At 53.3% G+C, this 9,336-nt stretch overlaps 1 protein-coding gene across 1 annotated transcript in view; it reads left to right on the forward strand.

Annotated features, from left to right (window-relative positions):
- Positions 1-9,336, forward strand: part of LOC128365095 (2-oxoglutarate dehydrogenase complex component E1) — a 14,103-nt gene extending 4,767 nt beyond the window's left edge. Inside the window, exons 5-13 of the mRNA XM_053325729.1 lie at positions 162-312; positions 562-689; positions 784-962; positions 1,557-1,628; positions 1,817-1,942; positions 2,209-2,281; positions 2,488-2,651; positions 4,319-4,473; positions 8,717-9,336. Coding sequence (XP_053181704.1) covers positions 162-312; positions 562-689; positions 784-962; positions 1,557-1,628; positions 1,817-1,942; positions 2,209-2,281; positions 2,488-2,651; positions 4,319-4,473; positions 8,717-8,837 — 1,169 coding nt within the window. The 3' untranslated portion in view covers positions 8,838-9,336. The remainder of the gene's footprint in view (positions 1-161; positions 313-561; positions 690-783; positions 963-1,556; positions 1,629-1,816; positions 1,943-2,208; positions 2,282-2,487; positions 2,652-4,318; positions 4,474-8,716) is intronic.

The raw sequence follows: 9,336 nt of genomic DNA on the forward strand, positions 1-9,336 counted from the left end.
ACAGTTACGTTAGTTACGGTCAGTAAGTTGGCTACAGTTAGTTACGTTAGTTACTGTAGTTACGTTAGTTACGGTTAGCTAATGACATCACGTCTGGTTGTGTTACGCGTTCTGCTCTCAGACGATTCGCAGCGCTAGTCTGAAGGTGACGAATGTTTCAGGTCTGAGTCGCATCCTGAAGCACCGCGGGGAGATGGTTCGGAACCGGACGGTGGACTGGGCTCTGAGCGAGTACATGGCCTTCGGATCGCTGCTGCAGGAAGGGATCCACGTCCGCCTGTCGGGACAGGATGTGGAGAGAGGAACGTTCAGGTAAACACGCTGTTCACGCTGTTCACGCTGTACGTTAATAATCATCTCCTCCCGTCGGCTTCAGGAAGGACGAGCTTCGGCTGATGTGACGCGTCCGTGTTTGCTTCCAGCGATAAGTCGGATATATCCGAACATTTGTGACTCGGAGGTTTAAAAGTCTCGTAATGAAAACACGTAAACTCATCCTGAAGCTCGGTTCCTGTCTCGGAGGAACACGACGTCTCCTCTGACGGTCTTTGTCTCTTTCAGCCACCGTCATCACGTCCTCCACGACCAGAACGTGGACAAGCGGACCTGCATCCCCATGAACCACGTGGCCCCGGACCAGGCGCCCTACACCGTCTGCAACAGCTCGCTGTCGGAGTACGGCGTCCTCGGTGGGTCTACTACTCACGATGTTTGTAGCGTAGCTCTGAGGTTAGCGTTATCTGACGTGTCTCCGTGTCTCCGTGTCTCCGTGTCCCGGTCCAGGGTTCGAGCTCGGCTTCGCGATGGCGAGCCCCAACGCGCTGATCCTCTGGGAGGCCCAGTTCGGAGACTTCCACAACACGGCCCAGTGCATCATAGACCAGTTCATCTGCCCCGGCCAGGCCAAGTGGGTCCGCCAGAACGGCATCGTGCTGCTGCTGCCCCACGGCATGGAGGGCATGGTGAGGGGGGGGGGCAGGGGGGGGGGGCAGGGGGTCCAGGACTAGTAGGACAGGGGGGACAGGGGGTCCACTAGGGTCCAGCACTAGTAGGACAGGGGGGGCAGGGGGACTAAGGTCCAGCACTAGTAGGACAGGGGGGACAGGGGGTCCACTAGGGTCCAGCACTAGTAGGACAGGGGGGGCAGGGGGACTAGGGTCCAGCACTAGTAGGACAGGAGGACTAAGGTCCAGCACTAGTAGGACAGGGGGGGCAGGGGGACTAAGGTCCAGTACTAGTAGGACAGGAGGACAGGAGGACTAAGGTCCAGTACTAGTAGGACAGGAGGACTAAGGTCCAGTACTAGTAGGACAGGGGGAGGACTAAGGTCCAGTACTAGTAGGACAGGGGGGGCAGGAGGACTAAGGTCCAGTACTAGTAGGACAGGGGGACTAAGGTCCAGCACTAGTAGGACAGGAGGACTAAGGGCCTGGTTGGACCCCTGGGCGAGCCGGTTCTGGTCCACAGGCCTCATGTTGACCCCCCTGGTCTGAATAAGTCCTCCTGGTCCTGGTCTGAGGGTCTGAGGGTCTGATGTGGTCTGGTTGTCTCTGCAGGGTCCGGAGCACTCTTCAGCTCGTCCAGAGAGATTCCTCCAGATGTGCAACGACGACCCCGACGTCATGCCGGTAAGAACCAGGTCTACACAGGGACCAGGTCTACACAGGGACCAGGTCTACACAGGGACCAGGTCTACACAGGGACCAGGTCTCTATATGACCCAGACCTGACCCCTGCCCCCGACCCCTCTCCTCTGACCTCTGACCCCTGACCCCTCTCCTCTGACCCCTGACCTCTGACCCCTCTCCTCCTGCAGACCATCACCGAGGACTTCGCGGTGCGTCAGCTGTACGACTGTAACTGGATCGTCGTGAACTCGTCGTCTCCTGGAAACTACTTCCACGTCCTCAGAAGGCAGATCCTGCTGCCCTTCAGGAAGCCGGTGAGACTTCCTGTTGGTCTCTGTCACTTCCTGTTGGTCTCTGTCACTTCCTGTTTGTCTCTGTAACTTCCTGTTGGTCCTTGTCACTTCCTGTGTGTCTCTGTCACTTCCTGTTGGTCTCTGTAACTTCCTGTTTGTCTCTGTCACTTCCTGTTTGTCTCTGTAACTTCCTGTTTGTCTCTGTAACTTCCTGTTGGTCTCTGTAACTTCCTGTTTGTCTCTGTCACTTCCTGTTTGTCTCTGTAACTTCCTGTTTGTCTCTGCAGCTGATCGTCTTCACTCCCAAGTCTCTCCTGCGTCACCCTGAGGCCAGATCCAGCTTTGATGAGATGCTGCCGGGTAGGTCACCTTTATCTTACCTGAGGGGGGGCAGAGGGGGGGCTGGGGGGGGGGTGAAGGTCCAATCCTTCCTGTAAACATCATGTTAATTATGACTTTATTTATTGTAAAGCAGGTTTGTCTCTGTTATAATGTGAAAACTTCATGAAGTCTAAAATAACCTAACCCTAACCCTAACCCCCCCGCCCCCCCCCCCCCCTCCACAGGGACCCACTTCCAGAGGCTGATCCCAGAAGGAGGAGCAGCAGCTGAGCGTCCGGAGGAGGTGAAGAGGTTGATCTTCTGTACGGGGAAAGTTTACTACGAGCTGACCAAAGAGAGGAAGAACCGAGGGATGGAGGGCACGGTGGCCATCGCACGCATGGAGCAGGTACACAACTACTGCTACACACTACACACTACACACTACACACATGGAGCAGGTACACAACTACTGCTACACACTACACACTACACACTACACACATGGAGCAGGTACACAACTACTACTACACACTACACACTACACACACAATACACACGCATGGAGCAGGTACACAACTACTGCTACACACTACACACACAATACACACACATGGAGCAGGTACACAACTAGTACTACACACTACACACACACGCATGGAGCAGGTACACAACTAGTACTACACACTGCACACACACGCATGGAGCAGGTACACAACTACTACTACACACTATATACACACATGGAGCAGGTACACACCTAGTACTACACACTATACACACTATACACTAGGCATGGGCCGGTTACCGGTTTGAAGATATACCACGGTATGAAAAAGTCACGGTTTCAAAACCACTAAAATTTTCCGTCACACCGTTCCTGCGGTATGATACAGTCTGTGGGTATGAGCGGGTTTTTTTTAATGTGACGTCTCGTGAGAGAGAAAGTGGAGGTTCCTCAGGTCGCGTGCAGCTGCAGCGTAAAGTTCAACCCCTCCCGTACTCCGGTTGCTGTTACAAGCAGGTAGCTCTGCAGGCTGTTGCAGCATGAAGTCCAACCCCTCCCGTACTCCGGTTGCTGTTACAAGCAGGTAGCTCTGCAGGCTGTTGCAGCATGAAGTCCAACCCCTCCCGTACTCGGTTGCTGTTACAAGCAGGTAGTTCTGCAGGCTGTTGCAGCATGAAGTCCAACCCCTCCCGTACTCCGGTTGCTGTTACAAGCAGGTAGCTCTGCAGGCTGTTGCAGCGTGAAGTCCAACCCCTCGGGTACTCGGTTGCTGTTACAAGCAGGTAGCTCTGCAGGCTGTTGCAGCATGAAGTCCAACCCCTCCCGTACTCGGTTGCTGTTACAAGCAGGTAGCTCTGCAGGCTGTATGATGGCTGACGGAGGCGAGACCCCCGAACTTTCCCTCAGTCTAAAAGGACCAAGTCGGCTGTATTTATACTTTGGCTACCGTAAAAAGACAGACGGCTGCGCTTCGGAGGAAGAAGGTAACGGACAGTAGCAGCGCGAGGAGGAAAGTCTCCAAAAACTGTTGAGATTCAGTTTTAAGCTCCTGCCTGCATTTATTTATGTTTATCTTAGAAGTGTTTTTACTTTTTTCAATTATTTATGTTCTGATCTTGAGCCACAGGTTCAGTGATTGCATTATTTGCATTTTGTGTTTTTGGTTTTTTTTAACTAAAAATAATTAATTTATGTCGTGACTTGAGTTGCAGGTTTAGCCTCAGTTAAAGGACTGCACTTATTTTTTTTTATTATTTATTTAGAAATAATTCAGTTATGTTTTATTATAAGTTATTTTAAATACATATTTACTAAAAATAAAAGACTGTTCAATGGGGAAAAAAATAATCTTTTTTTTGTTTGTGGCTACAGACATTTCAAAATATCACATTTTGTAGCCGTAATCATAAAACCGTGAAACCGTGATATTTTTACCTAAGGTTATCACACCGTCAGAATCTCATACCAGCCCATGCCTACTATACACACACATGGAGCAGGTACACAATATAATGAACAGCTGTATTGATACCTGCCCCCCCCCCCTGTCTCTGCCCCCCCCCCCCCAGCTGTCCCCCTTCCCCTTCGACCAGGTGAAGGCGGAGTCGGAGCGGTTCTCCAACGCGGACCTGGTCTGGTGTCAGGAGGAGCATAAGAACCAGGGTTACTATGACTACGTGAAGCCTCGCATCAGGACCACCATCCAGAGAGCCAAGCCTGTGTGGTGAGTCTGACCAGCTGCCACCTCTGGGTGTGGGTCTGGGTCTGGGTCTGGGTCTGGGGGGGTGTGTGTATGTGTTACCAGGTATGCATGTGTGTGTATTGTACCGTACCGTCTTCTGCCGCTTATCCTGGTCGGGTTGCGGGGGGGCAGCACCCTAAACAGGGAGGCCCAGACTTCGTCCAGCTCTTCCCGGGGGATCCCGAGGCGTTCCCAGGCCAGCAGAGAGACATAGTCTCTCCAGCGTGTCCTGGGTCTCCTACCGGTGGGACGGGCCCTGAACACCTCACCAGGGAGGCGTCCGGGAGGCATCCTGACTAGATGCCCGAGCCTCCTCATCTGGCTCCTCTCAACGTGGAGGATCAGCGGGTCTACTCCGAGCTCCCTCCAGATAACTGAGCTTCTCACCCTATCTCTAAGGGAGAGCCCAGCCAGCCTACGGAGGAAGCTCATTTCAGCCGCTTGTACCCGCCATCTTGTTCTTTGGGTCACGACCCAAAGCTCATGACCAGAGGTGAGGGTAGGAACCAAGACCGACTGGTAAATCCAGAGCTTTGCCTTTCGGCTCAGCTCTCTCTTCACCACGACGGATCTGTGCAGAGTCCGCATTACTGCAGACGCCGCACCGATCCGCCTGTCGGTCTCACGCTCCATCCTTCCCTCACTGTGAACAAGACCCCGAGGTACTTGAACTCCTCCACTTGGGGCAGGATCTCATCCCCGACCCGAAGAGTGCACTCCACCCTTTTCCGGTTGAGGACCACGGACTCGGATTTGGAGGTGCTGATTCTCATCCCGGCCGCTTCACACTCGGCTGTGAACCGATCCAGTGAGAGTTGGAGGTCACGGTCTGATGAAGCCAGCAGGACCACATCATCTGCAAAAAGCAGTGACCCAATCCTGAGGTCACCAAACCGGACCCCCTCCACACCCTGGCTGCGCCTAGAAATCCTGTCCATAAAGATTATGAACAGGATCGGTGACAAAGGGCAGCCCTGGCGGAGTCCAACCCTCACTGGAAACAAGTCTGACTTATTACCGGCACCCCCGGGGCCCTGCCACCGAGGAGCTTTTTAACCACCTTGGCGACCTCAGCCCCAGAGATAGGAGAGCCCACACCCAGGTCCCCAGGCGCTGCTTCCTCACCGAAAGGCGTGTCGGTGGGATTGAGGAGGTCTTCGAAGTATTCCTTCCACCGATCCACAACGTCCCGAGTCGAGGTCAGCAGCGCACTGCTTCCCCCCCCCGAGACGCCGGATCTCTTCGAAGCCGTCCGGAACTCTTTTTCCATGGCCTCACCGAACTCCTCCCATGTCCGGGTTTTTGCCTCAGCGACCGCCCTAGTTGCACTCCGCTTGGTCTGCCGGTACCTGTCTGCTGCCTCCGGAGTCCTACAGGCCAATAAGGCCCTATAGGACTCCTTCTTCAGCCTGACGGCATCCCTCACCGCCGGTGTCCACCAGCGTGTTCGGGGATTGCCGCCCCGACAGGCACCGACCACCTGGCGGCCACAGCTCCGGTCGGCCGCCTTAACAATGGAGGCATGGAACATGGCCCACTCGGACTCAATGTCCCCCGCCTCCCCCGGTACATGGTTGAAGCTCTCCCGGAGGTGGGAGTTGAAACTCTCTCTGACAGGAGACTCTGCCAGACGTTCCCAGCAGACCCTCACAATACGTTTGGGTCTGCCAGGTCTGACCGGCATCCTCCCCCACCATCGGAGCCAACTCACCACCAGGTGGTGATCAGTTGACAGCTCCGCCCCTCTCTTCACCCGAGTGTCCAAGACATGCGGCCGCAAGTCCGACGACACGACTACAAAGTCAATCATGGAACTGCGGCCTAGGGTGTCCTGGTGCCAAGTGCACATATGGACCCCCCCCCCCCCACCCCCACCCCCGACTGCCCCCCCCCCCTTATGCTTGAACATGGTGTTCGTTATGGACAACCTGTGAAGTCCAATAACAGAACACCGCTCGGGTTCAGATCGGGGGGGCCGTTCCTCCCAATTACACCCCTCCAGGTCTCACTGTCGCTACAGCAGAACGAGGGAATCCCCAGAGGGAGACTCTCCAGCCCCCCCTCCAAGGAGTCCAAGAAGGGTGGATACTCTGAGCTGCTGTTTGGACCATAGGCACAAACAACAGTCAGGATCCGCCCCCCCACCCGAAGGCGGAGGGAGACCACCCTCTCGTCTACCGGGGTAAACTCCAACATACAGGCACCAAGCCGGGGGGCAATAAGTATTGCCACCCCTGCCCGGCGCCTCTCACCAGTGGCAACTCCAGAGTGGAAGAGAGTCCAACCCCTGTGGAGACTGGTTCCAGACTGGTTCCAGACTGGTTCCAGACTGGTTCCAGAGCCCTTGCTGTGCGTCGAGGTGAGGCCGACCACCAGCTCAGGCTCCTTCCCCACCAGAGAGGTGACGTTCCACGTCCCTACAGCTAGCTTCAGCAGCCGAGGGTCGGACCACCAAGGTCCCCGCCTTCAGGGACTGAGCTCCTGGGATCATTGGGACACGCAAACCCCTCCACCATGATATGGTAGTAGCTCAGGGAGGAGTGTGTGTATTAATGTGTGTATTGTGTGTGTTGTGTGTTACAGGTATGCGGGGAGGGGGCAGTGTGTAGTAATGTGTGTATTGTGTGTGTTGTGTGTTACAGGTATGCGGGGAGTGTGTAGTAATGTGTGTATTGTGTGTGTTGTGTGTTACAGGTATGCGGGGAGGGGGCAGTGTGTAGTAATGTGTGTATTGTGTGTATTGTGTGTTATACAGGTATGCGGGGAGTGTGTAGTAATGTGTGTATTGTGTGTGTTGTGTGTTACAGGTATGCGGGGAAGGGGCAGTGTGTAGTAATGTGTGTATTGTGTGTGTTGTGTGTTACAGGTATGCGGGGAGGGGGCAGTGTGTTGTAATGTGTGTATTGTGTGTGTTGTGTGTTACAGGTATGCGGGGAGTGTGTAGTAATGTGTGTATTGTGTGTGTTGTGTGTTACAGGTATGCGGGGAGGGGGCAGTGTGTAGGTAATGTGTGTATTGTGTGTATTGTGTGTTACAGGTATGCGGGGAGTGTGTAGTAATGTGTGTATTGTGTGTGTTGTGTGTTACAGGTATGCGGGGAAGGGCAGTGTGTAGTAATGTGTGTATTGTGTGTGTTGTGTGTTACAGGTATGCGGGGAGGGGGCAGTGTGTAGTAATGTGTGTATTGTGTGTGTTGTGTGTTACAGGTATGCGGGGAGTGTGTAGTAATGTGTGTATTGTGTGTGTTGTGTGTTACAGGTATGCGGGGAAGGGGCAGTGTGTAGTAATGTGTGTATTGTGTGTGTTGTGTGTTACAGGTATGCGGGGAGGGGGGCAGTGTGTAGTAATGTGTGTATTGTGTGTGTTGTGTGTTACAGGTATGCGGGGAGGGGGCAGTGTGTAGTAATGTGTGTATTGTGTGTGTTGTGTGTTACAGGTATGCGGGGAGTGTGTAGTAATGTGTGTATTGTGTGTGTTGTGTGTTACAGGTATGCGGGGAAGGGGCAGTGTGTAGTAATGTGGTGTATTGTGTGTGTTGTGTGTTACAGGTATGCGGGGAGGGGGCAGTGTGTAGTAATGTGTGTATTGTGTGTGTTGTGTGTTACAGGTATGCGGGGAGGGGGCAGTGTGTAGTAATGTGTGTATTGTGTGTGTTGTGTGTTACAGGTATGCGGGGAGGGGGCAGTGTGTAGTAATGTGTGTATTGTGTGTGTTGTGTGTTACAGGTATGCGGGGAGTGTGTAGTAATGTGTGTATTGTGTGTGTTGTGTGTTACAGGTATGCGGGGAAGGGGCAGTGTGTAGTAATGTGTGTATTGTGTGTATTGTGTGTTACAGGTATGCGGGGAGTGTGTAGTAATGTGTGTATTGTGTGTGTTGTGTGTTACAGGTATGCGGGGAGGGGGCAGTGTGTAGTAATGTGTGTATTGTGTGTATTGTGTGTTACAGGTATGCGGGGAGTGTGTAGTAATGTGTGTAATTGTGTGTGTTGTGTGTTACAGGTATGCGGGGAGGGGGCAGTGTGTAGTAATGTGTGTATTGTGTGTATTGTGTGTTACAGGTATGCGGGGAGTGTGTAGTAATGCTTGTGTATTGTGTGTATTGTGTGTTACAGGTATGCGGGGAGTGTGTAGTAATGTGTGTATTGTGTGTGGTTGTGTGTTACAGGTATGCGGGGAGGGGGCAGTGTGTAGTAATGTGTGTATTGTGTGTGTTGTGTGTTACAGGTATGCGGGGAGGGGGCCGGCTGCTGCTCCCGCTACAGGAAATAAAAACACTCACGTGACGGAGCTTCGGCGTTTCTTGGACGCGGCCTTCAACCTCGACGCGTTCAAGGATCAGCAGTAGACCTCTGACCTCTCACCCCTGACCTGCCTGACCTGCCTGACCTTTGACCCCACACACTCCTGGATCCACCGCTCACACTCAGACACACAAATACACACAAGTACACACACAAGTACACACACACATACTACTGACTACTGCAGATACTGTAGTATTAATGTTTTGGTCTCTTGGAGTTAGAACTTCTCCTAAAATCTCCTGTGTCAGAGTTACACACACACACACACACACACACACACACACACCACACACACCAACGTTCCTCCGTCCACACACACACACATACACACACACATACACACACACACACACACACACACACACACACACACACACACACACGCACGCAGCAGGTCAGCGGTTTTTTTACAGAGCAGACGGTTCAGAACACAAATACAGAGTGACTCCTCCTGTTTCCCTTTCTCCTCTTTACTCCATCATCATCATCATCATCACCTCCCCCCCTCCCTCCTCCTCCTCCTCCTCTTCCTCCTACACC

Source organism: Scomber japonicus, chromosome 9, assembly GCF_027409825.1.
Source record: "Scomber japonicus isolate fScoJap1 chromosome 9, fScoJap1.pri, whole genome shotgun sequence".
NCBI classification, from domain to species: domain Eukaryota; kingdom Metazoa; phylum Chordata; class Actinopteri; order Scombriformes; family Scombridae; genus Scomber; species Scomber japonicus.